Source organism: Chenopodium quinoa, unplaced genomic scaffold (genome assembly GCF_001683475.1).
Source record: "Chenopodium quinoa cultivar QQ74 unplaced genomic scaffold, ASM168347v1, whole genome shotgun sequence".
Lineage (NCBI taxonomy): Eukaryota > Viridiplantae > Streptophyta > Magnoliopsida > Caryophyllales > Amaranthaceae > Chenopodium > Chenopodium quinoa.
Genome location: NW_018743212.1, coordinates 2,598,978 through 2,626,845, shown reverse-complemented (window position 1 = coordinate 2,626,845; position 27,868 = coordinate 2,598,978). Strand labels below are relative to the sequence as shown.

General features: G+C 35.1%; 4 protein-coding genes across 13 annotated transcripts; 1 reads left to right on the top strand and 3 right to left on the bottom strand.

The window, feature by feature from the left end:
* Positions 1–7,669, top strand: LOC110734399 (putative pentatricopeptide repeat-containing protein At1g12700, mitochondrial). Of its 9 annotated transcripts, XM_021914543.1 has the most exons (5): positions 1–2,556; positions 2,637–2,692; positions 2,776–2,840; positions 2,941–2,995; positions 5,896–7,669. In XM_021914543.1, the coding sequence occupies exon 1, from the start codon at positions 124–126 to the stop codon at positions 1,990–1,992; it is 1,869 nt and encodes a 622-aa protein (XP_021770235.1). In that variant the 5' UTR covers positions 1–123; the 3' UTR covers positions 1,993–2,556; positions 2,637–2,692; positions 2,776–2,840; positions 2,941–2,995; positions 5,896–7,669. The 9 variants fall into 9 exon arrangements, with proteins under 9 accessions (XP_021770235.1, XP_021770236.1, XP_021770232.1 ...); XM_021914544.1 differs by lacking the exon at positions 2,776–2,840; XM_021914540.1 differs by having other exon boundaries at positions 2,637–2,840.
* Positions 7,670–11,645: 3,976 nt separating this feature from the next.
* On the bottom strand, positions 11,646–15,117 carry LOC110734398. The gene is made up of 3 exons (XM_021914536.1): positions 14,753–15,117; positions 14,472–14,584; positions 11,646–14,264 (listed from the first exon to the last, which is right to left on the bottom strand). Exon 3 carries the CDS (start codon positions 14,118–14,120, stop codon positions 11,808–11,810), a length of 2,313 nt encoding a protein of 770 aa, XP_021770228.1. The 5' UTR covers positions 14,121–14,264; positions 14,472–14,584; positions 14,753–15,117; the 3' UTR covers positions 11,646–11,807.
* Positions 15,118–16,899: 1,782 nt separating this feature from the next.
* On the bottom strand, positions 16,900–22,035 carry LOC110734395 (fructokinase-1-like). The gene is made up of 5 exons (XM_021914533.1): positions 21,363–22,035; positions 19,675–19,925; positions 19,191–19,482; positions 18,816–18,968; positions 16,900–17,759 (listed from the first exon to the last, which is right to left on the bottom strand). The coding sequence occupies exons 1-5, from the start codon at positions 21,738–21,740 to the stop codon at positions 17,364–17,366; spliced, it is 1,470 nt and encodes a 489-aa protein (XP_021770225.1). The 5' UTR covers positions 21,741–22,035; the 3' UTR covers positions 16,900–17,363.
* A 334-nt stretch (positions 22,036–22,369) lies between these two features.
* LOC110734396 (iron-sulfur protein NUBPL-like) lies at positions 22,370–27,678 on the bottom strand. 2 transcript variants are annotated; one of them, XM_021914535.1, is made up of 9 exons: positions 27,483–27,678; positions 27,304–27,359; positions 27,051–27,177; positions 25,655–25,777; positions 25,363–25,460; positions 25,146–25,272; positions 24,740–24,825; positions 24,086–24,211; positions 22,370–22,928 (listed from the first exon to the last, which is right to left on the bottom strand). In XM_021914535.1, the coding sequence occupies exons 2-9, from the start codon at positions 27,343–27,345 to the stop codon at positions 22,761–22,763; spliced, it is 897 nt and encodes a 298-aa protein (XP_021770227.1). In that variant the 5' UTR covers positions 27,346–27,359; positions 27,483–27,678; the 3' UTR covers positions 22,370–22,760. The 2 variants fall into 2 exon arrangements, with proteins under 2 accessions (XP_021770227.1, XP_021770226.1); XM_021914534.1 differs by having other exon boundaries at positions 27,304–27,376; positions 27,483–27,676.
* Between the last annotated feature and the right edge of the window lie 190 nt (positions 27,679–27,868).

Here is a 27,868-nt window from a genome sequence, read left to right as displayed (position 1 = left end):
GGATTTTAAGCTACTTGACTTCCCTCATCACTAGTTCAACACTTCAAGGTCTTCAACTCCACTTCTCACTATCATTTCCTCTTTTCGTCTTTCGCTCGTTTGTGGCGCTGCTAAGTGCTAATCATGGCTTTCATCATTCGAAGAAGTTTTTCTGATGTACCTTCAATGGCAGCTTCTGCAATAACGGGTAACAAGCTTTCATCTTTATTTCATGTAGATCCTTCCGAACTTTCGCCCAGAAAAACTACACTAAAATCAATTTCCCAATCTAATGAAGATACCCAATTGCTTCAATGGTTAAGTACTACTTGCAAATCAGGCAATATCACTATAGAAGAAGCAAAATTTTTCTTTGATCATATGATTCATTTACACCCCACCCCACCAATTTCGTCTTTCAATTGTTTGTTGGGTGCTATGGTTAAAATTAAGCAATTTCATCCTGTTATATGCTATTATAAAAGATTGAATTTAAGTGGGTTGATTCCCAATTTTATATCCTTGAATACTGTGTTGAATTGTTATTGTAGTATGAAATGCACTAGTGCTGGGTTTTCGGTTCTAGGGTTGATTTTAAAGAAGGGTTTTAAGGCAAATGTGATGACATTAAACTTTTTGGTTAGAGGGTTGTGTTTAGAGGACAAAATTGGTGAAGCTGCAGGCTTGTTTAGGAAAATGGTGCATTTGGGTTGTAAGCCAAATGTGGCTACTTGTGGGATCTTGATCAATGGGTTGTGTAGGACGGGGAACGCCAAAGCCGCGTTGCGGTTGCATCGAGAAATGGGGAATGGGAAACTTGGTTTTGGTTTTAAACCTAGTTTAGTGTCTTATACTGCTCTTATTGATGGTCTTTGTAAAGCAGGATTTGTCCATAAGGCGAAAACATTGTTCATGGAAATGAAATCCGAGGGTATTTCTCCCGATGTTGTGGCTTATAGTTCTTTGATTGATGGGTTTTGTCATTTTGGGACATGGATAGAGGCGATAGGACTTTTAAATGAAATGTTGGACCAACACATCCAGCCTAGTGTGGTGACATTCAATATGCTCATTAGTGTGCTTTGCAAAGGAGGCAAAGCCAAAGAAGCGAAAGGACTGTTGGAGTTAATGAAGCGGATAGGTGTGCTTCCTGATGTGTTTACACATAATACACTTATAGATGGCCTCTGTTTAGTTGGTAATGTTGATGATGCAAAAGCAGTGTTTGAGTTATTAGCAAGTAGTAGTGACGGTTGTGATGTAATTAGCTATAATACTTTGATGAATGGATATTTTAGAAACCGGAATGCAGATGAAGCTATGAGGCTATATGCAGATATGATTAGTGAAGGAATTAAGCCAACAATTGTAACAATGAATACCTTGCTAACTGGTCTTCTTAAGGGTGCAAGAGTTGAGGATGCTGGAAAAATATTTGGTGAGATAAGAGATCTTGGCCTCACACCTAATTCAATTACCTATAACATATATTTGGATGGGCTTCGCAAAAACGATTGCCTTCAAGAGGCATTGGAACTTTTTAATACTTTAGAAGCTCGTGGGTTTAAGCTGGGAGTCAAGACCTATAACTGCCTCATTGATGGGCTTTGTAAAGAGAAAAACTTTGAAGCTGCCAAAGAGCTGTTCTCTAGATTACCTTCTGTTGGTTTGCAACCGACAACTGTAACCTATGGAGCCATGATCCATGGGTTATGCATGGAAAGCAAATTAGAAGAGGCTTACAGTTATTTTGGAGAAATGGAAGAGAAAGGATGTGCCCCTAATGATTTTATATTCAATACCCTTATGCATGGGTTTTGTAAGAAAAATGAGAGCAATATGGTAGTGGAGCTTCTTCAAGAAATGAAGAAAAGAAAACTTTCACCAGATTTATTCACTGCTTCTATTGTGGTAAATTTACTTTCTAAGAGCGAAGATCATAAGAAATTGCTCAATATGCTACCAACCTTTCCAATGCAAGCTATAGCTAAAGCATCAGCAAAAAAGTCCTGATGATCTGACTAGGCTACAAAATTCTGTCTCTTCTTACTTCCCTGAAAGTGAGATTTATCTGATTATAGAGGAGCTGCTCTCCGTGGCAGATTTGAGCCTATATTTAACAGATTGACATGGCCCACCACCTCACATACCTAGGAAGCTGAGTCTTATTCCTGTAGTCTCAGTGACTTCAATTTTAATATGTACACACAGGCAGTCATTTTCTCAGACAATTTGAGCACATCTGGTTGGGTCATAGGCTGGTTCTTGGTAGCACCTGTCACCTTCGTAGTATGCCAATTTATGGGCTTCATGGTTTCAAGATGATACTAAGATTCCAGGACGAGCAGCACCACTGACAAGGTTGAGGATGCCCCTTACTCTTACCTCCGTCAATTGTAGGCTAAAATAACCTCATTTGGAAGCATTTTAGCTCTCTGGAAAGCCATTGGACCTATGTAGCAGTGAAAAAAATGGAAGCAAAGTGATCGAGAACAATTGGAGGCTGCCTATTTTCTGATCTGAGTTGGCATTACATGATATCAGGCTGTGATGTAGATTATCGCTTGTTTTCTGTAGGTATGAAAGTTTCTTGGCTTTCCTCACATGATTATTGTGACTTTAGATGGATGTGGTTTTCACACTTCTATATCTACCAGAGACTTGCCCTTGGATTCATCATTCATGCTATGAGAACAACTGCGTGATCAAACTTGTAAGTCTACTGGTACTGAGCATAAATCAATCTACTTCAAATTTTCATTTGTGAGTTATGACAGATATTTATCATCTTAGTAGATTATCGGCACAATCAAACTCATTCAGACATTCCCAAATCCCTATGCATGTATTGCTCAGATCATGTATGTTCATTTTAATTTTCTTTTTCTTGCAGTTATATCTGCTATATGAGTTGCATGGTCAGCCTTTTAACGCGATATAAACTGGTTGTTTTTGCTGCAGCTGTGGCAGTGAGTCTTAAGAGAGGAATGCGAGTGTGATGATCAAAGTAGCATAGGTACGAACTCTAAGGTTCACAAAAAGCAAGTCTTAGAAATATTGTTATGCAAAAAAAAAAAAAAAAAAAAAAAAAAAAAAAAAAACCTTAAAGCTATTGCTGCTAGAAATTTACAGTGGCCCTAGCGGCCTTTGTGGGAATAACAATCCAGAAAATATTCAATAGCGAATTGGTTTGCCTGTTACCCTCATCCTTTTAGTTTATCTGGAAGATGTCAGTATTAGAATGGAAGTGTTTGTAATGGCCTCTAAGAATTCTTACAAACTTAGTTAAAGCTTAATTTTTGCTATAAGCTATAAAAAAGTGTGCGTATAATGATATGAGATTGCATGTAAAGTCTAGAATGGTTCTTGGGTGATGAGAGTATGTGATTTTGTTAGTTAGCTTAACTTAACTATAGTTAGTTCTGTAGGTTAGTCATTGTAATTAATTAATTCAGTTATAAATATGGATTTTTTAGAAAATAACACCACAAAAAAACCCAAAATTTGATTATAACACCACAAAAAAAAAAAAAAAAAAAACTTTTATTATAACACCACATAAAAACCCAAAAATTTGATTTCACCACCACTTAACGGATTCTTGGATGAAATCGTTAGTGGGCCCATAATTTGACACGTGTCAATAGCCTATTGGTTTAAAAAATTAAATTAATGAAAAGAATTTCTTTTTTTTTTTAAAAAAAAGCCTATCCCCTAACCCAGCCAGCCCCACCACCTGCGCCACCTTGCCTCAGCCGCCAACACCATAAGCCAGGCCGACGGCACCCTCTCCGGCTCTCCCCCACCAAAACCGGCGAAACCACCCCTACACCACCGAATTTTGCCTTCCCCCTCCCCGAAAACCACCTACGCCGAACTACCCCCAGCAACATCACGCCACCACCACCTACCTCAGCAACATCACCACCATCGTCGCCGAACTCATCTCCCCTGGAGCCATCGTCGAAACCCCAACCCAAAAACCGCCCTCACCTGAGCCCTAACCCGTACCTAGAAACCGAATCGAATCGGGGTTGAGGCTGAGCTGGATACGGTGTTTTAGGGCTAGGGTGGTGCGTCGTTTAGGTGGTCGGCTGGCTGGTTTTGTGGGGGAGCCAGCAGTGGCGGTGGGGAGGGGGAACCGGCGCCGGTGGTAAGTGTGGTGGCTGGGTTAGGATTTTAGGGTTTTTCATTTTTTTTTAGTTTTTTTTTTGTTTTTTTTTAATTCAATATATAACTGACACGTGTATAGTGTGGGGCCCACTAACGGTTATTTGGATGGCGTTTGTAGTGGTGGTGAAATCCAATTTTTTGGTTTTTTTTTTGTGGTGTGACATTAAAAGTTTTAATTTTTGTGGTGTTATAATCAAATTTGTGACAATTTTATGGTGTTATTTTCTAAAAAATCCTATAAATATCTGATTGGTTGTAAGAACACTGTGATTGTAGTCCTCATTCTGTTCATAATTAAATGCTCTCTCTCTCGGAGCTTCTATTAAGCTGCTGTTCTCCATGATTTAAGATTTCTCAGGTGACAATATGTTAACCTTGGGAAATTTTATTGTTTGCAAGACTTTGTTTTACCAACTTTGCAAATCAGAAATTTGCTTGCACAATGAATTGCTTCTGGAATGTTTGATGTCTATAATTGTCTTGATTGGCATGAATATCAAAATTGATGTCTGGGGCACTTGACATTCTTGAAAGAAACAAAAACGCTATGAAAATGTTTGAATTGATGTTAAGTAACTGGAGAGGAGGACCAACTAAGACCCTAGACCCTAGAGGGTTAAAATAACTTGAGGTGTCTTTAGTTCACGGTCACTTTTTTGAGCAGAGTCCCTTCTGTTGCCAAATTGATAATATCAAAGTCTGTGGTTAAACTAGAATTTAAGTGGTGTTAGATAAGGTAGAGTAAAGGAATGGATTCTATTCTCTTATTAAAGCTGTTTGGTTATTTTTTCTAATAATTGATTCCTCTAGCTCTGTTCTTTACACTGCTGCCTTTGCATGACTCTCTGCTTCACATCCTTTTGCATGTCACCGAACAACCTCTCATCTTCTGAAGGTCATACTATCTTCAATAAAGATAACTACTGCTCCTTTCTCTCTCATAAATATAATTGATGTATTGTCAACCATGGTTCTTGGGTCTGGGTGTGGTGAATAGATCAACTCTATGGCCAGATGTGGGCCATATGGTCTTGGTGGTGAAGGACTTAACCCTTGACCGACTTGCTTGGTGTTTTGGATATTGTCCATGCTTCGTTGCAATTTGGTGCGTTATTGTGTTCTCTCTCCTCACTTTCCTCCTGTTGATTCAAATTTTTTTTTTTTCTCTCGTGTCTGGTACTGTTTTCCGTTCATAATATTCTTGTTTGATGATCTAATTTAAGATTTCATGCTACTTTCTCATAAACCAATACAGCCAATTTACACACAGCATGAGAAATTAGTGGGAGTGATGTTATGAGGATGGCTGTAGGCAGTATGATAAAGGTGGTAGTTTGGAGTGGCTTTTGTGAGCAGGGTTTGCAATGCATCTTGCAATGGAGACATTGTGTTTTAAACCTTGATAGCAGAGTCTAGAATTGAAATTTTGAACCAAGCACTATATAGTGCAGTTTATCATTCCATTCCATTTCCAAACTTAAATGATTATCAATGAAATAACTATTCAGACTTCAGAGTATTTGTAACTGATTTCAGAATATTTCGTGCAGTTATGTGCATGGGTTGATTAAAGAATGTCAGAACTTTTTCTTTTGACTTGCAATGGCCAGAACGATTTAGTATCGGATGCCATCTTCTTAGGCTTCAGTCAGTTGAATTGACAAATGCATTAGTTCATAGATAAGCAATATTCAATTCATATACAGAGATGCACAATTCGACCTTGTTTCTTCTTTGATGCAGCAACTTCTATTGAAGAAATCGATAGAGAAGACCATTTCCTCTTGGCTGCATATGGGACAAAGGAGCAAATTCCCTGATGTCTTTTGGGTGAAGTTTTACATGCAAATGCATACCGAAGATTTGTGGTTGTGTGAGGAGGGAGGTTTGCAGTTTGGCATATTTGGAAAAAAAATTCTGGGTTGAGAAAGGCAGTTTTCCCAGCGAGTGACCTTGTATCGTAGGTATGCCTGGTAATTTGTTTCGGAAATGGTGACATATATGGAAGATTCAGTGTGCTCAGGTTAAGGGTAAATTTTCCGTAATCAAATTTATACTGTGAATCTGTAATAGATTTCTTTTTCAGTACAACTGTCTGTGTATTATGTTAACTTCTGCTTGACACTGGTGCAGAAGTATCATTGTAACAATGATATAAAATTCTATAACATTCTCAATCTATAACTTCCCAAATTGTGTATTGAAATTCTTCTTGTATGCCTATATTATGCTGTTGCCTGGAAATTATTTTGACATATCATTTCAGTGGTATTGATAACGAATATTTGATTGTTCTATACTGTTATAACTAAAATTACAACCACACCACAGCACAGCGCTAGGAGCTGCAAAATGTTTTACCTGAAACTCACAACAATCCAGATTGACTGCTGGTGCCTTGGGGGGTAAGAGCAGAACTAGCAACCTTTAAAGGATAACACAAAACAAATCCGACTTGAGGTTCATTACTGAGAGAAATTCAAAGTGGACATGATATGAACATAAATCAACCCCTTCTGACTGAATCTAACCCATTTGCCATATCATGGCTTTTATCTCTATAATTTTTGATCTATTTTGTGAGCAACTTGAAAAATGACACGAAACCAAACACAAACGCGACCCATTCATACAAATCGTCAACTCTTGAGACCTACACACCTGCAGTCTTAGCAGAATTCTAATTCGGACTGATATTGTTGTAGTTAGTGTCCAAGACTTAAACTCTGCAAGTTTATGAGAAGTTACTGACATTGCATGCCTGTCAACCTGTCATATCTTCCTATGATACATAATACATTATACATCTAACATAAAGTTCGTGTACTTGATTATTATTGTGTGATTTAAATTTCCTTCACATTGTGACAAATAAATTAATTGCTATGTAACGAAAAAAAAAAAAAAATCATGTTTTCTGCTCATTTTATAGATGAACTTCCTGAAGAACATGACCCACTTGGTATCATTACTAGTAAAATTCACATGCAATTGACAACTTTCCTTGTATCATTCGAGCAATTTCTGTTTCAAATGCATGGAAGTTGCAAAATGTTTAGTAGAAAAGTTAGAAAAAAACAGCTACTCTATTTATTTCATATTATTTGTACAATATCTATAAATACATATTTTAGAAAAAGTAATGTAATAGCTAATTAATCAATAAATTATGTGTATATGATAAAAATCAAAGGGCTTGTTTTGAAATAAAGAATGTATTACGAAGTTTTTATGATGGGTATGATATATCAATTCAATTTGTCAACTCTTAAATGCTTTAATTTTACCTAACATACAGTACTCTGTTTAATATGTGTGCATAACCTTATAATATATGTACCTTGGTTCAAAATGCCTACCGTTTTATTATTGATCCTTCTTTGAGTAATGAAACAAAAACTTGTGTCTTCAAATTAAAAACTGAAAAAAATACTTCAAATGATTTGCTTTCTTTTGCAAAATTATATCAAGTCAATCTCACAGCTGACAAATTAGATTAATAAAAAAAAAAAAAAAATTGTCAACAATTAAAGCTACAAGATTCAAAGTCCATATATAACAAACAAAGTAATTCTTATTGACTCTTAACACTTCTTGCAACAGCTCACCCTTTGACAGCAGATCGAATGTTCACATTTTCTTGAAACCCAAAACATACAAACCCTGAATAAAGATAAATAATAAAAAAAAAAAAAAAAATTCCAAAGCCAAAAATATTATTGTTAATGCTTTTTTATTTTTAGAATTTTAAAATCACCAAGTCATATATTCACACCTTAACTGAAGATGAGAAGACCACGGTTTCGACTTGAACAAAGGAACCACACTTTGATTAGTGAAGGAAGCATAAAACATTGATTTTGTTAAAGAAACTCACTTTATATGTTTTGCTCGAAATAGCATGCATCTGCTAATGTTGCTAGTAAGGTTATGTACATCTGAACCTTCTTAGAACCTGCCAATGGTGAAATTCATACAGGTGGTTACGTTGTAGACTTGGTAATACTAATTCACCATATGAAGATTAACCTACATGTGTATGTTGAGGGGAATGAAGCCTGGTCCGAAATCATTCATATTAAGAATCAATAACCGAAAGACTTCGAGCCAGACAGCATTCCCCTCAACCATGATTCACAATAAGGAAAAGTTTGAGTTTGAGTTTGAGTGTGAGAGAGAAATGGAATGAGAATGGGAATGAGAATAAGGTCTACTATTTGCTTCATGCATTATAATCTATCAATATTTTTCAAGTTGTAAATTAAAGGTGTGAAGTCCATCCTCCCTTTATATGTAAGAATAGGTTCTCTTTTTTTAAATTTGTGACACATGAAAATAAGTCCACTTTCTACAGCACCTCAGAAAATTGCCTTGTTCACACGCGAAAGTACGTTATTTGATTTTTATTTATTTATTTAATTTTTTTTTTATTAAAATACCTTGTATAATATTATATATATATATATTTATCAGTTGAAAATTTATGCATGGGAATTTATTTATCATTATTCTGACTTATTATTGACATAATTAGTTAATTATAAAATTACTAGTTTGACTTCATTTCTTTTGGTTGTCACTAAACGATAAGTTGGACTACTTCATTTGTTACATTTACATAACTAATAGTTAGGTATTTGTACTCTTTTCCCACTAGCTACTCAATATATTGGACATGTAACAAAAAATAAAACCAGTCTTTCTTGTATATTGAACCGATATTTTATGCACCCTTCAATTGAAAAATACTTATCGACGGAATCATTAAATGAAGCGATTTTTTCAAGAATGATTAAATAATAAGGGAAGCAATTGTATTCAAATAAGAAAGTTTAGAAGGTTAAAAAAGATATTTTTGACATAAAGAAATAATTTGTAATTTTGTATGAATTATTAAGAAGAATTTCTCTACTGTATGAAAATCATGGTTTAAAGAGCTGATATTCAATTCAATGTTACAATTCAAGTAGATTGGCCAATAGTATTGACCCATTCATCAGTATGTTTTTGTACCAAAACCAATTAGAGAGTGTCAATGATGATAAGAATTCCGATTTAGACTAAAGGTGTAGATTCCCTTTGTGCCAATATAATTGCAATTCATTCCAATTTAAGAAATATTACTAATTTACTACCCTATATTATAGTGTCACTATCATTGTTAAAATATTAATAGACCCTTTAATTCAATTTCAACAAAATGAGGTCAGCTTAATTGCTAATTTCAATTATCTTTTGACGGGCTATCAATCTTTTAAAGGGGAAGAACCATGCATGTATTTGGTAGAATTTAGAAACCTTTTGCTTGATGGCCAAATTTTGTATATCTATATGTTTTACCCCTTCTATTTCATAATCCATCTACTGTTAAAGTATACTTTATCTTAATTCTGTATTTCCATTTCAATCCATTCAAAAATAGTAGTCATGCAAAAACTTTTATTCAAGAGGTACATCGTATTGTACAATATACAACATATTTAGTCACTTGACTTTATTTAAATTTAACTAATTTGCATGCGCAAAGAGTTGGTGAATTTTATGATTTATGATGTACAATAATACAATACACCTGTTATATACGAATTACAAGACTTATTTGATCGGCCGAGGAGGTAAGTTGTATGTCTTCATAGCTAAAAGGAATAAAGGATGAATGAAGAGCACAGAAGAATCCAATAATAATACAAATTAATTATAATTTCAGACTAAACACATGCCTTTCTATTCAAAGTTAGACTAGTATACTTGTATAACATAACTAATAAATACATAAAAGAAATTTTAAAAGCTATAAATCTACTGTTATTTTCCTTTTTTTTTTTCAGACTTTTATCCTGTAGGCCTTTTACCTCAAAAGGGCTTGAAAGGGTTAAGCTTGGGATTTAAGCTTGGCATCAAATTAGCACTTCACCTCTTTACTCTAGTGGGAAGTAAAAGATATATTCTTTTTATTGCAGAATCAAAATATTATATTACGGAGTAATTGACATTTTTTCTTAACTTATTAATAATCTAAAGTTATGTCAAACCTTTCAAAAGTACTGTTAATTTTTTCTTTAGTTTTTGTTGTGCTCATTTTTCAAGAATTTTTATTTTCAAACCCACTAATCAAGATTTCAATGACATGAAATTTTTGCTTAAAACAAACAAACAAACAAATTATATTGCTTTATTGTATATTTGTATACAAAAGTCATGTGAGTGTTGAGGTGAAACTGACCTAACTTATTAAGTTCACCATTACTTCAATTTGGTTCCTCTAATGTTTAACAATAATAATTAATAGGTTTAATTTAGAATTTTTTTTTATTTTTTATTTTTTATTTTTTTTTGACAGCAGTAGAAAAGGGAGACTACTCCCTCACCGGTTTAATTTAGAATTGTTACTCTTATAAAACTTTTTTTAAGAAATGTATTTCATTTATAATGTCACCCGATTTGTTACTCTTATAGAAATCTCCCCTTTGCGAATAGAGACCTTCATATACGATTTGGTAAAAATAGGTATATATGTTGTATACAATGCTCGTTGTCTACCAATAAGTTTAAACCAATGTCCATTATAGTTCAAGTTCATCCACTCTTCTATAAACGCCGATATAGTAAGAAAATAAAACACAATAATACTTAATATAGAGTATGTTAAAGTAAGCTAAAATTCACTATCATCATTCTAAACCTTTCTTTGGTAGTGACACAAAAAATTACTTGTTAAATGATACTAGTGCACAGATGGTAACTGTGACCAAGTGTCACAATTTTAGTGTCAATCATCATCATATTTCCAAAACCATTATTTTGAAACTTTGAGCCCATACTTGCAGGGTAAATTGTAGCACAAGGGATAATACATTATTTATAGACAACTTTCCAAAACCATTATTTATAGAATATTTTACTGTGCTTTCTTTCAATAATAATTCCTAAAACATATATGTAATCAGGAAAAAAAATTGACTTTAACAATAGTCAAGCATATTGAAAATGATTAATTATGTCTATAGTCTTTTGGCTTTTGATTCATAATATTGTAGGTTCTTAGACAAAAATGATGGTATGACTAGTATGTAAATCATTATTAACGGAGTAAGTACATTCGTGTATATAGCATGACATAGAATAATAAGGTTATATAGACAAAGAAATATCAAGTAAAATAATTTGGCTTGGTTCGTCAAAAAAAGAAGGTGTAGGAATTTTATTTATACTAATTTATGAAGCTAAACAAATGTAGCTCGAAATAAAAAAAACCTTCTTTGTAATTACTATTTAGTGTATTCACAATCCCTGCTTTGGTTTTTTGTAATTTTATACGGAGTGATAAAACATAGTCATGTAAAAACATGTTGAATTTGTCCATATACTCGTATATAATTTCAAAATACAAGATAAACTTTTTACTATAATACTTGTTAAACTTGTGCGTTGGCAAACAAAGAATCGTGTTCAACTAAGAAATATAGCAACGGAACTGCTATTAACATACAGAGTATCAATTAAAATGGCCAGAATTAGTTGCACTCATGGAAACTCTTGTTGTATTAGAACTAAGAACAGACAGCCTGATACTGAAGTACAATGAACTCTGAAGGCAACTAAAGAAACACATTGCAAGGAAAACAAAGAAGATGAATCATCATACATCTAATTATCTATATAGGAGCTGCACAGGTGGTTCTAAAATGTCCAGTTTGATTGCAACGGCTACAGTGCACAACTCGCTTCACTGGGCCAACACGGTCTTCAGCCCGGACACGCTTTTTCCTAGGACGTGGAGGTGGACGAAGTGATTTAGGCGGGCTCAAGATGATGTCAGTAATACTATTGTTATTGTTATTACCCTCATTCCACAGGGTCTTATCTGGAATAGGGTGAATGGTCTGGGAGTAAGCCTTTCTGTAAGTAGCAACTGTGAAGCAGCTCTCAGCAAACCGATGAACATTCTGCCTACAAGAAAGTAAAGCCGCTACAGCATGAGCACAAGGCAACCCATATGCCTGCCATCCATGACAAAGGCAACAACGATTTCTGATATCAACAATATTGGTACCCTCATGGGATATAACTTCGAATTCAGCTTCATTAGCTCGGAGAACTTGGTAAGTCCGAGCTTGCTCTATGGCTTCTGCCACCTGTCTTTCTGCGTTTGGTACCAGTGTGCTTGCCCATTGCATACTTACCTCACGCCGTTCATTGAACAAAGTCATCAGCTGCCTTCTTATATTCTCCATCATCTGAACCATTGGGAGAGTAGAAGCTTCTAGAATCCATGGGCTTACTGATTCAGCCATACTAGCTGTCAAATGGCCAAATCTCGTCCCTTCAAAATATGCAGTGGCCCATAAGCGTGGTGGAAGCCGTCTGATCCAATAGGCTGCATCTGATGAAATTTCCTCAATCTCAAGAATTTTGGTCTCATACTCGATGACAGTAAGGGCCCGAGCAGCTTCCCAAAATAGATTGACGAGCATGGTATTGTTAAACTCTCTACGAAAGCTTTCACTAAGATGTCGCATACAAAACCCATGGAATGCAGTGGGGAAATTTGCTTCCACCCCCTCAACTATACCCTTTTGCCTATCAGACAAGATAGTAAGCCTTGGCATATTCTCTGTATTCAAATCGAGCAAACTATGCAACTCAGAGAGGAACCACATCCAATTGTCATCAGTTTCCTCATCAATTACCCCAAAAGCTAAAGGGAATAGAGCTCCATCCCCATCATAACCAGCAGCCAGAAGTAAAGTTCCTAGGTATTTGCTCTTTAAGGCAATCCTATCAAGTCCTAGAAGGGGGCGACATCCATTGAGAAAACCATAAATTGATGCTTGAAACGACACAAACAGCCGGTGGAAAGAGTTATCCTCTGGATTGGGAAATACCGCTGCTATACTCCCTGGATTTGTTCGTTCAATCTGTTCAACATACTGAGGAAGGAGTCGATATCCCTCCTCGAATGATCCACGGACAGTAGCCATGATTCGTTCCTTCCCTCTCCAGGCTTGCTTGTATGACAAAGCAATTCCATGAACCCGGTGGATCTCTTCCAATATCTCTTTTGGCTTGCAATTTGGATTCTCCCTAAGTTGCTGCTCCACGGAATGAGCAACCCATTCAACAGTGGCTTGTTGATGGCCAAGATGAGTTAAACCATCACATGTATGATTACTATTAAGGGTTCGAATTGAGAATGTAGGAACACCAGGAAGCTTAGCAGCATGGATCCTCCAAGGGCATCCCTCGTTGACACATTTGGCAGTGAAGCGAGTTTTATCAGACTTGACAGTCTGAATTTCAAAATGAAGGGCGATGGCTGCATCTCTAAGTGCCCTACGACAGCTCTGCACATCAGGAAATTCCTGTCCCACATGCAATTCATGGTCAGGCGCTGGAGCAAGACACCGTGACTGCACTATAGGAGGCGCTGAGTAAATCAGCTCAGGCACCCCAATTTCAAAATCTGAAGTAGGAGCAATGCTCATCTCTTGAGTATGGTTGCCATTAATCTCAAGGCTTTTATCAAAATCATGGGTATCTGAAACATCTAAGTGATCCAACTTATGACTTTCATCTGTATCACACAACTGATGACCCGGCTCCTCAAAATTCCCTTTGTCTACCACCTGTCCACTAGAACCTACATTTGATTCAGCCTCATCTTCATGACTATATCCATCATCTTGATCATAATCACGAGTAACTAATTGCAGCGGACTCATATTATCCTCATCAATCTGGCTAATAGTCAAATGGTGGCTCTGTTCATGAGCTAATCCCAAATCATGCTCATTGTCATGTTGCACATCTAACCCAATCTCATGGTTGTCTTCTAAAGGTAAAGAATTCCCATGCCCTAAACCATGATTTTGACTAGAAATAAATTCATGGTTATTGAAAAATCCATATTCTTGTTTCACATTAGGAAAACCATGACTCGACCCAATAACCAAATCGCGGTCTTCCATGAACCCACAACTAAATTGACTCACACCAAATAGAAATTAATCCTCCATATCACTCTCACTCCTATTTACTCAACAAGACTCATCAAGCAACAGTCAAGCAGTTTCAGATATTCAGCTTCAGCAACAAGATTCCAGCAAACAACACTGAAAACCCAATTACAAACGATAAGTTTAAAACCAATTACAAATAAGATTTCAGCATTACATTTGATCTAAATGAACTAATAGTAAAAATCAATCACAATTCTTCGAACCCTAAATATATTAACTAATTAAGCATCAATTGGAGGAAAAATAAGGGGTGAAAGGGAAAAAATTGAAAAATCCATAGATGGGTACCGAGCAAATTACCAGAAACAGCGAATTCTAGAAGCAGAAATTACAGAATCACCAAATTCTTGATCTGTGTATCTTACAAATTGTAGAAAGATTCGAACTTTATAAAACCCCACCTCAGAAATCACCTGAAAAATCAAAATACAAACAGAATGAGACATTGATTAAACAAAAATCACAGATCTAGCTAACAAAATTGGAAAAAATAAGCACGAGAATATAGAATAAGGTTAGAAAGAGGGAATTAAATAGATTTTGGCGGGCACTAAAAAAAAAATTGGGTAAAAAGAAAGCACCTTATAGGAGGAGGGTAGAGGAAGGGAAGAGATAAATTTGCAGGGGCAAAAGGGTAGCTAAGAATTGAGCAAGATTGTTGGCGATTCAAAGAGAGTTTTTTTTAGGGTAATTGAAATATACATCAAAATTCATATAAAAAGGGGTATTTTTGGGTCATCCCACTACTTGCTCTTTTTTTTGTTCTGTGTTTTCCCTTACTACCCTCGTCAAATTCTGATATGATTGGGAATTTCTTTTTACTTTATTTTTTCTTTGAAATTTCTTTTTTTTTTTTTTCTTTTCTCTCTTTTTTTAAAAGAATCCTAAAAGTTTCTATTGATTTTGAGTTTTAAGTTTAGACTAATACTTTATGTCAGTAAGAGGTTTCTGTGAAAAAAAAAAAAAAGAGTAAGAGGTTGTTTAGTTCATCTTATTTTTGTTTATACGATTCGATCTGATTTGATCTTGTGTGATCTGATTGTTTGATTTTTTCAAACTTTGACCTTATGTATATGATAATAATAATAATAAAAAAAAATAAAAATCAAATTGGGTCTTGTTAGATTTATAATAATGTGAGAAATATCTCAATGCATAATTTAGGCGGGTCCAAAAATGTTCACCAGAGGCTAAATTTGAAGGATATAATGCACAAAATTGAACCAATTTTGGAGATTTCGGAACTTGGTATTGAAAAATTTCTGGATCGTAAGGAATGCATTCCGAGGCATATAATATTGATTGGAACCGTATATGACCATAGTCGGTCACCTAAAGTCGAGGTAGGCTTAAGTTGATGGAGAGATACCTATACATGAACGACTAAGTTAACAATTTGTAGGAAAAGTAGACAATTCCAACCACCCAAATTGCCTCTCAGGGTGTTGTGGGGTTCATGGCAAGCACCCCAATTCCTTGTCTATTTGGGTCCGGAAATGTTGAAAATTGTCTAAAATTGAAAGTTACAATCCACGTTTCAGGACAATTTTGAAAAAAAAAATAAAAAAATTCAACTCTAAAGTGAATGTGTGGAGTTTTCCTTAGGTCAAATAAAAGACCTACCAATATGTCTCTAAAGTCTTGAAAACGAGTTCGATTCAATTATATGACTATTTTAGGATCATGTTGCATAGGTAGTTAAGAGCTGCAACATATCACTAAATTGGTATCCCGGGATCCTATTAAGATGTCGAGAATTCTTCATCTTTATCGAGTTGTCAAATATACCCAAATATATTATCATGTTGTTGATGTTATATCATACTGTATATATATATATATATATATATATATATATATATATATATATATATATATATATATATATTGTACTACGTATGAGTGTCGTGTTTGTTACTCAATACCAAATATTGTTGGTTGATTGCTATAATTGTTCATTCATAATGGAGTGACTGAAGCCATTTCTTTATTATGGAAAAATATCCACAACGTCATAATAGGATTTTCCCCCTTTTATATATATATATATTATAAAATACATCAATTAGTATATTTTACAAAAAACAAAAAGAAATACATCGTCATATAATTTATTACAAAAAACAAAAAGAAATATATCGTCATATAATTTATTGTATGTTGTAGTAGTATGGATATTGATATTTGTAATAACTCTAAATTGTTTTCTATTTTTTCTTCTGATACATTAGAAATTTCCCTCATGAGGAGGGCTTCCTAATATTTATTTCTTCTTACCTTTTCAAAAACAAAAAAAAAAAAAATTATTTATTGGATGTGAACAAAATATGCAAGTACCAAGTCTATATGCATTTCCTCAAGAAAAAAAAAAAATATGCAAACAATACTACCCCTCCATCACCAACAACACAAACAGTCTTCCTTCCCCAATTTTTTACAAGCTTATCCCACTTTTTTTTATTGGGTTTTTACACCTTTCCTTTTTTTTTTTTTTTAAACCTTATTTTGCATTTTAAACCTAATAAATATGGAGTACTTTGTATAAATTAATTGAAACACAGTCAAATCAAGCTTGATGCCCATTTGTTGGATTACACTAAAAAAAAAAGTGTTATGATCCCAGTTACAAAGTTTTGAGCCAGTATTATGATACTGTCAATTGAGAGTGGACACCATTTAAATCTTGAACACTTCTGGGCTTCTGCATAATTCTTTTGTGCATTATCAATTCATAATCAATCATTTTGTTGGCAGTTGCCCTGCCAATCAGCACAGTATAATATATAGCAGAATAATGCTTGAACAAATACAAGTATGTAGTCGCAATACAGGTACCGGCTTTAGTTCAGGGTGTCTTTGTCCCCGTCGCTCTCTAAATACAAAAATATCGCCAGAAATAGTTTTTATACACCAGTCACCAATGTGGCAGACACAGACCCCTATTTTTTACCAATATGGTGGCAATCTAAGTACATATCCTTGCAAATCTAGTTACAAAAATTCAATAACTCTGCTAACACTTCCTCCGCTAACATTTCTGCATCTATTAGCAGTTTGTTACGTAGAGATGATCATGAACAGTGAACCAAAATTCACCCGGCCTATCCTAGAATACAAAAGGTGGAGGGATGGGGTGGAGAATGGGGCAAGATGCCAACAATCAATACTGGTATGTGCTGTGCTAGAAATTGACTATGATTCAGACGAGAAGACTTTAGTGAATAACTTGGCTAATTCAAGCTTACTTGTTATTTCAGGAAATATCTTTTCGAAGGACACACAATTCAAATTACTATCTTTCTCATTTATTACTTTCTTTGAGAGCAAAGTAAATTCCTGAACCTCTGCAGTTTTATCAAGAAGATCCCTCCAAAATTTGTCATCCTCATTTAAATCACCAGCTTTGATAAGTTCCATTGCTTTTGTCAAGGTTGCAACATTCCTGCCAGCACCACAGCCCATAGCTGTGGCAGCACCAACTGCATTAGCTATAGCTAATGTGTGAATCATAGGCATTTCATGCACGAAACCAAATGCCACAGCAGCCACAAAACTATCCCCACAGCCAACAGTGTCAATGATCTTCACCTGCAACATTCAAGGTAGCAACTTATATTCATCTGTTATATAAAGGCAAAACAAAGTGAAACTTTTAAATCATAACAAGTTCGTCAAACCCAATTTGGCATCAAGAACCAGAAAAAGTACAATACAAAATAGGCAGCATCAACCCAAAATGTGAGGAACCCAAACATATGGAAAATTGCTAAAAAGTACTCCTATAAAAGTCTAGTTAAGCTGGGAATTTAATGATATTTTTTTTTTGCTACTAATATGGGGAGCTACAAAGAAAGAACTAGAAAGAAAATTTGATGAAGAGATTTCCCCTAAGTTAACACAGTTACACAGCAGATTTTAAGAAAGAGGAAACATGGCAATATTGTGTGCACCATAGAAGGTTTATGCAAAGAGTAGAGGCTTAGTTTTGTTTGTTTGTTTTTACCCACTGTATATCATTAATCTTGAGGTCTTGGGTGTCTACATGCAGATTGAACATAAAAACATAGTACTCATTGTGCGGAATATAAACAATTTATATCCTAGTCAATTTTCAGTATTTCTTGACCTTCAACAACACATTATAACTTTATAAGTGTGTTATCCACAACATATCATATAAAATTGAGCCAAGAGCAAACCCTCACACAAGTGTTGACAGGGTCATAAACATCACACACAAGTTGATTGTCATTAGATTATAGCTTAAGGCATGTACTATAGGTAATTAAAGTTTTATGAATTGATGACAACACTTATTTCAATTTACAGCTATGTGTGAAGCAATTTTAAAAAGTTAAAACACTAACTTGAGGGATGTCATAATATATGATGTCTGAGAGTGCAAAAATGTATATAAAGGCACAACAAAATAACTGTGAAAGGAACTCTGTTCCCATTTTGAGCTCCAAATGAAATGTGAACAATTGCAACCAAGAACAGATTTCTCTTTCATTTAAACTTGTTTGATGATAATTGTTCAGCATTAGAAAAAATGCGAAGACAATTTTCTACCCCTTTAAAGCAGTATATTGGGTATATAGTGTAAACTACCTTTCACAAAGTTTTAGATGACTAAAATGTTACCTTGTATGATGGGGCACAAGATGTCCCAGAGAGAGTGACAAGTATTGAACCCTTCGATCCCATTTTGATGATGACCCATTTGGTCCTTGACCCTCTTTTGAGCAGCTCTTGCCCAGCTAATATTGGATTCCCAATGCCAGTTAAGGATTCAGCCTAAACAATTGTTTGTATACACACATTACAAACAGGCAGACATGATGAATACAGCAGCATGGTGATGTAAAGCATCTATAAAAAGCAAACAAACGCATGCCTAAAGCCTTCAATAGGTCCAATAAAGAGCCATATGAGGTTTTTGCAGAGAAAACACTACATTCAGAACGAGGAATAGATTTAGATGCGTAATGTAGATTACTGGTAAGTTATGAGCTAGACCTCATCAGAAGTTAGAAGAAGAACATCACTCATCTTCAAAAGCTCATTAAGGGCAATTTGTTCTTCAGGAGATCCCATAGATAGAGATTTCCCCTTTGGTCCAGGATCAAAGAAGACAGAAGTCCCAACTTCCACAGCATACTTCAAAGCAGACACTATAAAACCAGGGGAGAGCTCATCAAAACCATACCCATTGACCACCAAAATCTTTGACTCTTTGATGGCCAATTTTACATCCCTTGAGAGCTCATTTATCCAGCTAAAAGCAGGCTCGTCACTAAAATCTGCTCGGCTGAGAGAAAACATACATTCAGTTAACATATATAGCGAGAGTTTAATCATGGAATTTATTTTGTTATGTAATTTCTTTTCATTTGTCTTGAATATTAACAATAGATAATCTACTTTCTAGCATGTTAAACAAATTGTAATCAACCTTCATCACTTCTCTATCTATCCAGAACAACACTTAAGGTACACAAACCTGCAAAAACCATGCCTATGCATAGGATCCACCAAAACCCAGCAAAGGAGGGTTTGATATGCTTCGGTTACACTCTTAACAGCTTCGAGATCATCAACCATCTCCACAAAACCGATTCCCTCATCATGTAGCACATTCTGAAGAAAACTTCCATAGATTTCATTACCCACATGACCAATTGCGCGGCATCGTAGTCCCAGTCTGGCTGCTGCAATGGCTGTATTACAGTGGCCACCAGCTTCCCAATATTGCTATGGGAAAAAAAAAACGATCACCAATGTAAGAACTCAAAAATATAATCAGGAAAATAAATATATATAAAAGTTAATCGAGCTATAATTAAACATTTAGCAAGCAACAAAGAACCCTATATAAGAAAAAGAAGCTTACAAAATCACGAAGTGAAAAATTCTCCAATTTTGCCTTTATGTTATACACTCTAATTCTGGCCTTTTGGAAAACTCAACCTCCATGGAATTTAAGCTTTCATACAAGCAAGGTTTTAAACAAATGATTGAAGAATAAAGGAAGGCCCTAAACTTATAAGTTCTAACATTGGGAGTTTTCCAATATGACTGACATCTTATTCTATAAACATGAACATGTTTCCAGGATTCTACTCTGTATTATATCAAGCAAAGTAGCAAATCCTTCTATTTTTTAGTTTAAACTCTAAAGTTTGAATGCTATTGACCCTCACGGCACAATTAGTAAGTAATTATAAATGATGGTAATGGGAATAAAAATTTGAAAGAAAAATCAATAATTATTTCCATGGTAATGCTAGTTCAAGTGTTCAACCAAAATTATCTCTCTTTGTTTACAAATTAAATATTCATTACCATCTAATACCACTGGGAAGTATTGCTGTATTGCACAACATTTATGAAGAAAAACACATTGGGATGAGAATGCCTTACCATGGACATTAGAATATTAATTTGCTTGCCAAATTTAACTAAAATTCATTCACATTACCGCTATTTATAAGTGGCTACAAAATGGATTGTAAATGAATCTTTGTGTCATGGACTAGTTAAGGAGTAATAAGTTATTCTGTAACTGTTGCCCCCTCCCCTCTAAATCCTAAAATCTTGGCAGCAATAAGATTATACATTAATCATCAGTTGCCATGGCCCATGGATAATCAAGTTATTAGTTAACCAGTAAAGTTTGGAGCTTCTGAATTATCTCCGCGTAGTTTGAAACATACCCAACCACAATCAGCACCATGATCCAATGCCGTTAATATATTGCATTTAATCAAACAAACACAATTTAGCCTTTAATATTCATTTCTTCGTCTTTTCTTTAACTTCTTTCCATTTGAGAATAACATACACTCCATTCTCAACCAACAAAATCTCTTTATCCCCTTTAAATATATACCTATATTTTTTTTGGAGATAAATTGGCATAAGATACTTCATGAAACAGGAATGGCTTAAGCATATTATAACAAAGTAACTGACAAATTGCTCAATAAAGATGTTAATGTTTGTTATCTAAAGATTGTTAATGTAATAATCAATATAAATACCCAAAGAATTAAATTAAAGCAGCAAAAATTAAGCAAACTATTCATTAATAACCACATAAATTCTTATAATTAACACAAAAATGAAAATCAAACAATTTCTTGATAAAATTGGACAAGAAAATGTGAAATAAAAGAAAAAGAAAAATACCTTATCAGGAGGAGAAGATGACAGAGAATCCATGTAAGCTTTCCTTTCAGATAATGGCTTCGGGGGAAGCTGAGGAATATTAAGAACAATGTCGACGCAAAGATTTCCAAGCGTCGCAATATCAACATCTTTAACATCTACATTTCTCAACTTCTCATTTCCAATTGAGCCATTATAATTCGAAGAACTGAGCGAATTTAAGTGATTACTTAGGACCGAAACTTCAATTCCTCTGCAATTAACGATGGAATTTCTGAGGGTTTTAGATGAATTTGATGGGATTATTGAATTAGGGTTTGTGGGAGGGAGGAGAGAGAGTGAGGGGAAGAAGACATTGGAAGAAATTAGGAATTTGGGGGATAAGATGAAGTGATGCATTCAGACTTCACTGATTTGGGGAAGAACAACTCACTCAGCGAAGAAGAAGATGGAGGAGAGATAAAGTGTGAATTGAAGTTCTGAAATGCATGGAGTTTTCAAGCCCAGAAAAGTGTGATTAGTAGTATAGTGAAGTTGAAATGGTTTTTTTGTGGGCTTTTTATTTGATGTATTGAACTAACAAAACTATTTTCTTTTGTTTTTTCATTGCGGCGAATAGGCACGATTTCTTTATTGGATCATTTAAGTCGGGTGCTTGAAATGGCAACACGTGTTGGTGTTTGAGATATATATAGAATAATATTATTAGTAACTTTTATCGGACACTAAGTTAGTTTAGTTGGTTAAACTCTTGAAGGTGGTATCTATCATTGATACAAATTTTTTGATGATGTGTCATGAAAACTGCCTTAAAAATAGATTAATTCACGTTTACATCACTACTATTTATCATTATAAGCCTATAGCAAAAGGTAAGGTACCCTAGTTTAGTAAAGTGGTAGCCAAGCAATGAACGTAACGAGCATTAAGGGCGTCAATCACCAGCCACTTGCTAACTGTATAAACATGGTTTAGTTGAAGATAAGAAAACAAAGAAATGGGATAAGCATATTAAAGAACATCAGCAATGAGGTAGCCAAAAAGGAAATTGTATCGAGCTATAAAGGGCAGCAATCTGGAACAATTGTGGCTGAACACTTAAATACTCAGGTAAATAGAAGGCGTTTTAACAAAACTTGAAAAGTAAATACAGAGACAATTAAAAACCGGAGGGGTAATTGCTAGTTACCATACAAGAGGACTTGATTACATGCAGACCATAGTTACCATACAAGAGGACTTGATTACATGCAGACCATAGTTACCATACAAGAGGACTTGATTACATGCAGACCCTGATCTTAGAATTTTCTGACTGCACAAAAATACTATTGAGACTACAAGGTCTACCTCTCTTTTTTCCTCAGAAAGGTACAAGGTACTGGAAATTTCTCTGTGTAGTCTTGCAAGTCCTGAAAATCATAGTGAAATTTCAGGGCTAAATTGCTTCTCTGAAATTTCCTCTAGTCGCTTTATAACCTTCTGAGCCACATCAGTGTATCTTCTGGCACTGGTTGAATCTGGTGACGATATTACAATAGGGACACCATCATCACAGCAAGTTCTAATGTCCATCTCTATGGGTATCTGCAATAGTTAAAACATAAACTTGTAAAAACATCTTTAAAGGAAATAAAATCATAGTCAAAATCCATCTAAAAACATAATATCTACATATAGTTATATTAGCTTTCAATCATGGGGATATTTGGGTATTTGTAGAGTGGGCTGAGAGCAAAGAATAGGGAACTCAGGGCTAAGTAACAAACACACAAACTGACAAAATGAGGACACTGAGAAGTACTCACATGCGGTAATGTGGTGTGTTGGCAAGGCAGTGTAATTGTTACTGTCAGGCACGATTAGGATTTGTGAAAGGGCAAACTATTTTTCTAGGGACTGAGGGCATAAGATAGTTCACAATCTCATCTATCATTCCTTAACCAACCATAATCTTCACAGCTACACTTTTGGGGTTTCACTTGATGGTCAATTGCCAGACTATTTAGGCCTAGATGACAGATTCCAACAACCAACACTACTTTGAGCCTTAGAGATCAGGATTGGTTATCTCCAATAAAGACAGAAACACTCAATCAGTTGGAAAACACATCATCTCTTCTAGCACAATTAATTCCACGACAATGCTAATCTATTTTTTTACGCAGTTTCCTCAGAACTTCTTGCAGGATTTAGGAAAATCGAGATTAACTATCAGTAGGTCAGGTTTTTGGATGTTGATATTTTTCCCTCGTCAACTCTAAGGGAATATGCGGTTGGTGCACCAAGAGATCTTCCTTATACCATAACTCATAGGCAGGACAGGTAAAAATTTGTGTAATAATTTCAGAAAAAATCATCAAGATATCTAATCTAGCAATTATCATCAAGTGATCTTCCTTATACCACAACTCACAGGCAGGACAGGTAAAAACTTGTTTGATGCTAATGAACTAAGGTTGGTCTTGTAAAACACAAGTTCATCATCAACCAGTATTACACGTAACATGTTTCACTTCCCACGCAGAGAGGGTGAGGGGAAGAAATCAACTGACAGGCAACACAAACAAAATTAAACCCAAAACAATTTCAACCCAAGCATTTGCTGGGAGAAATGGACTTGAGACTTTGACAGTAGAAATACAAAAGAACAATACTAAGATTTTGATTCTTTATGATTCCAAAAAGCAAAATTTAGGACATAGCTTCCTCATACTAAATTTCTCGAAAAGATAATCACTTACATCACCAAGAAATTCAAGAGACAGTTCAGATCCTGTCCTCCTTGCTCCTCCTTCCCCAAAGATAAATGAAGGTTGGCTACAGTGAGGACACATAAAGCAGCTCATGTTTTCAATGATTCCTATAACCTGCAGGGAAAACCAAAGCCCATACATTATTGTACTATCAAACAGATATAACTGACAAGCAACACGGAGATTAATCAGCAAACATCTAATCTCCTTAGTCCCAACTCTCAAGAGGTAAATCGTCCTTACAGATTCTGTCTCAGAGGTACACCATAACAGAAACAGATACTTACAGGTAACCAACTAGACTATAACGGTCCATCAACACGATGGTCAAACAATGAAGGTAAAATTCTGCTTTTATTTATCATGGGATCTACTTATGAGCGCACAAATGGTCATCAAGACCAGAGGGCAGTAAACATCATTTAACCTAAAGGATGAAACAAATAAGCAGCAGAAGAGAGTTTATTAGTTTAACAATTGGTCAGCCTTAGGAAAGCTTGAGTTTTCATTCTTGAAATATATTAAGTCCTATGTACAGAATTTCAACACGTCCAAAAGCATCAATGTTCCATATTTGCTCAAATATTATCACATTAAGCGATTCAGGAGAGCAGTCAATAGTTTCAAAAGAGTTAATCATACCGGAACATTGACTTTGGAGAACATGTGAGCACCTCTTCTAGCATCAAGTAATGCAATATCTTGAGGAGTGGAGACAATTATAGCACCTATACAAGAAAAAACAGAAAAGTTACATTTCAGGGGAAATAATTCAAGCTGGACTTCTAACCTAAGCAACCAAAGGAAGCAAAACATAGTAGTTTAAATGACATCACAGTGAACACTGTGCTATCACCGCCTCCTGAATACCCCAACACCCCACGCGAGGCCAAAACAGAAAGATTCTTCACTACAAAGATACATTGACTTGATTAATCTGCTAAGTTTATTTACTCTTAATGATATAAGTGATGATGCTTTGCATAAGCCCGCAAACGAATGTTGGGTTCCTACACTAAACTGTTAACAAATTACAAAATTAAAGTACCTGATAATTGCAGCCGCTGAGAAATAGTCAGCTGAGCATCACCAGTTCCAGGTGGCATGTCAACCACAAGAATGTCAAGCTTCCCCCAATCAACTCCTTTGGCCATTTTCTCTAGAGCACTCATTACCTGAAAGACTAGAGTCAAGCCAAGATGAAACCCAGAGTTTGATGCCAGAAATCAAAAGCTAATACAAGCATATGATGCAGAATTATGTACCATGGGACCTCTCCAAACAATTGGTGCATCCTTTTCCACAAGCAATCCCATTGACATGCACTTTACTCCATAGTTTTCCTTGGGAATCATCTTCAAATCTAAAAATTCAGCAAAAAAAGGGAAATCATTTATATCCAGTATGAGATAATATGCTCATAGCAGAAAGAGCCCCTCAACCAGAAGAAGATGATGTATGAACTATATAGAGACAGACAAGAAATCAACTAAGGAAAGTGCCTATTTACATGTACACCAAAAATTTATAACATGTTACACAGAACTAAAAACTCACCCTCGGTGGCTTCTGGCTTTCCATGAATCTTCATCATTGTAGGGATAGAAGGTCCATAGACATCAGCATCAAGCAGACCAACAGCAAGCTGACATCTATTAGCAAGGGCAACAGCCAAATTAACTGCAAATTAAATAATCACACAAACACATATCAGCTATATTAGCAAAGTTTCTAATATGAAACTATTCCTCTTCAAAATAAGGTCAAAACATTTAATTAGAATGTCTTAGCAGAAATTACATGTAGTATTTGAAAAAATCCACTCATGCCAGCCACCCCAAAGGAAAGGAAAAGAAATAAATTTTCAGAAACAAGTCTTTGTTTTTTTTTTTTTTTTTTTTTTTTTTTTTTTTTTTTTTTTTAATGATATATGAAACACCCTTATTTCTCCTCCATGAGTGTGACCCAAACTGAAGAATAAGCGGAGGTGCAGATAAAAAATGACGCTAACTAAAATGCAAAGGATGCAACATCTAAAAAGTGAAGACCTAGTAAAGAGAAAAGCCACTTTCTAAAACAAATTTACTCCTCCAAACTGAAATTCTAAGCTAGAAGCCAATATTAAGAGTAATAAAAACATAATAAAAAAAAAGAGCTAAAAATAGATAGATAATTGATTGTCATTACTAATGCGTCAGTGATTATTGTAATTGGTCATAATAGGAGTCACTAGCTTAATACTCTGATGGTTCATAACAAGAGTCAGCAGATCTCATATCTACGTGAACACCACACTGTAGTGGCATCAATGGACAACTAGTTACACTCCATGGAAAAATTATCATTAATAACAATACCAACATCAGAAAAGCTTGTCTGCCATCACTTTCCTCACTGCTGAGTATCTGGACGAAATATGTGAGCAAAGTTCATAGAAACCTTGCATATCATGATATCTACATATATTAACCTAAAACATTTTACAATATGTTCCACATCATTACTCCTAGTTTGGTGCAGAGAAACAAGCATTTCCCCTTTATGTTGCCACCAATGTTCGAAACACCTTACAAAGGAGCTAATATTCAGCCACTTACTCACAATTTGGCTGCCATTAAAAAACTATAATATTGCAATGTTGGAAATCAATCACTTCCATTCCCATGATTTATTTACCCTACAGACAATTTCCATATCAACACAACAAACTCCAAAATTCCACGGGTTGACATCTTAAAAACAAGCCAATGTTTGAGACTCAAGATCATCAATTAGCAATTAAACTACCCTATCAATCCCAACATCAACCAATTACTACACAATGAGCAACCAAGTAAAAATTCATCACAAGGTATCAACAGCCAAAAACCCCAATTCCTCCTTCACTCAACCTAATAAAATTCCAATATAATTTGAAGAGAAAGAGGAGAGAGAATGGAGGAAGAGGCAATACCTGCAGTGGTTGACTTGCCAACTCCACCTTTACCAGAAGCCACAGCTATAATATCCTTAACCCCTGATATTTGCAGCCCTTTTCCGTTTCCAGCCAATGCTGATAAACCCCTAATTCCCACATTTCTCTGCAAAATTCAATTGATTGAATCAATAACCCCCCCCCAAAAAAGAATTAATTAACCCCCAGAGTTTCAAAACTCAATAAATTTCAATACTTTGATAAACTAACAAAACCCAGAAATTTTAATTACCCAATTGTTAACAAAACTATTGATCTTCAATGCCCCTTTCATGATTTCCTTATTTCCTGAAACCCAGTAATTACTAAACAAGGTTTATTAGTTATAAGTACTAGTAATCACAAATATACTAACTTAATCAACCATTGAAAGTAAATTTTACTTGACCATAAAACTAAAGCTGAAATTACCTCGAATAAATTCTGATTTTTGTACTTCTGTTTGTAGAATTTGGTTTAATTTTCAAGAATTAATGGAAGAAAAAAAAAAAAAAAAAGCATTGCCAAGCTCAACAATGGAGTTTCGTACTTCTGTAAATAGGGGGAAAGAAATGGACTTGTTCTCTTTCAGGTTAATCGAATCCAAGCCTGTTTACTGTCATATACGTAAGTGTCGAAGAAGCCCATTGGGTTGGTATGATTTGAAGAAGCCCAACTGCTATAGGGTGCTAACAATGGTTGCACCGTGCACCGGGTGTATATAACAATTTCTTAAAATACATGAAGTTTGTTCATAGGTCTTCAATACAGAGTACTACTACTCTTATCTTTCAAGATTTTAACCAACTAGACTGTTA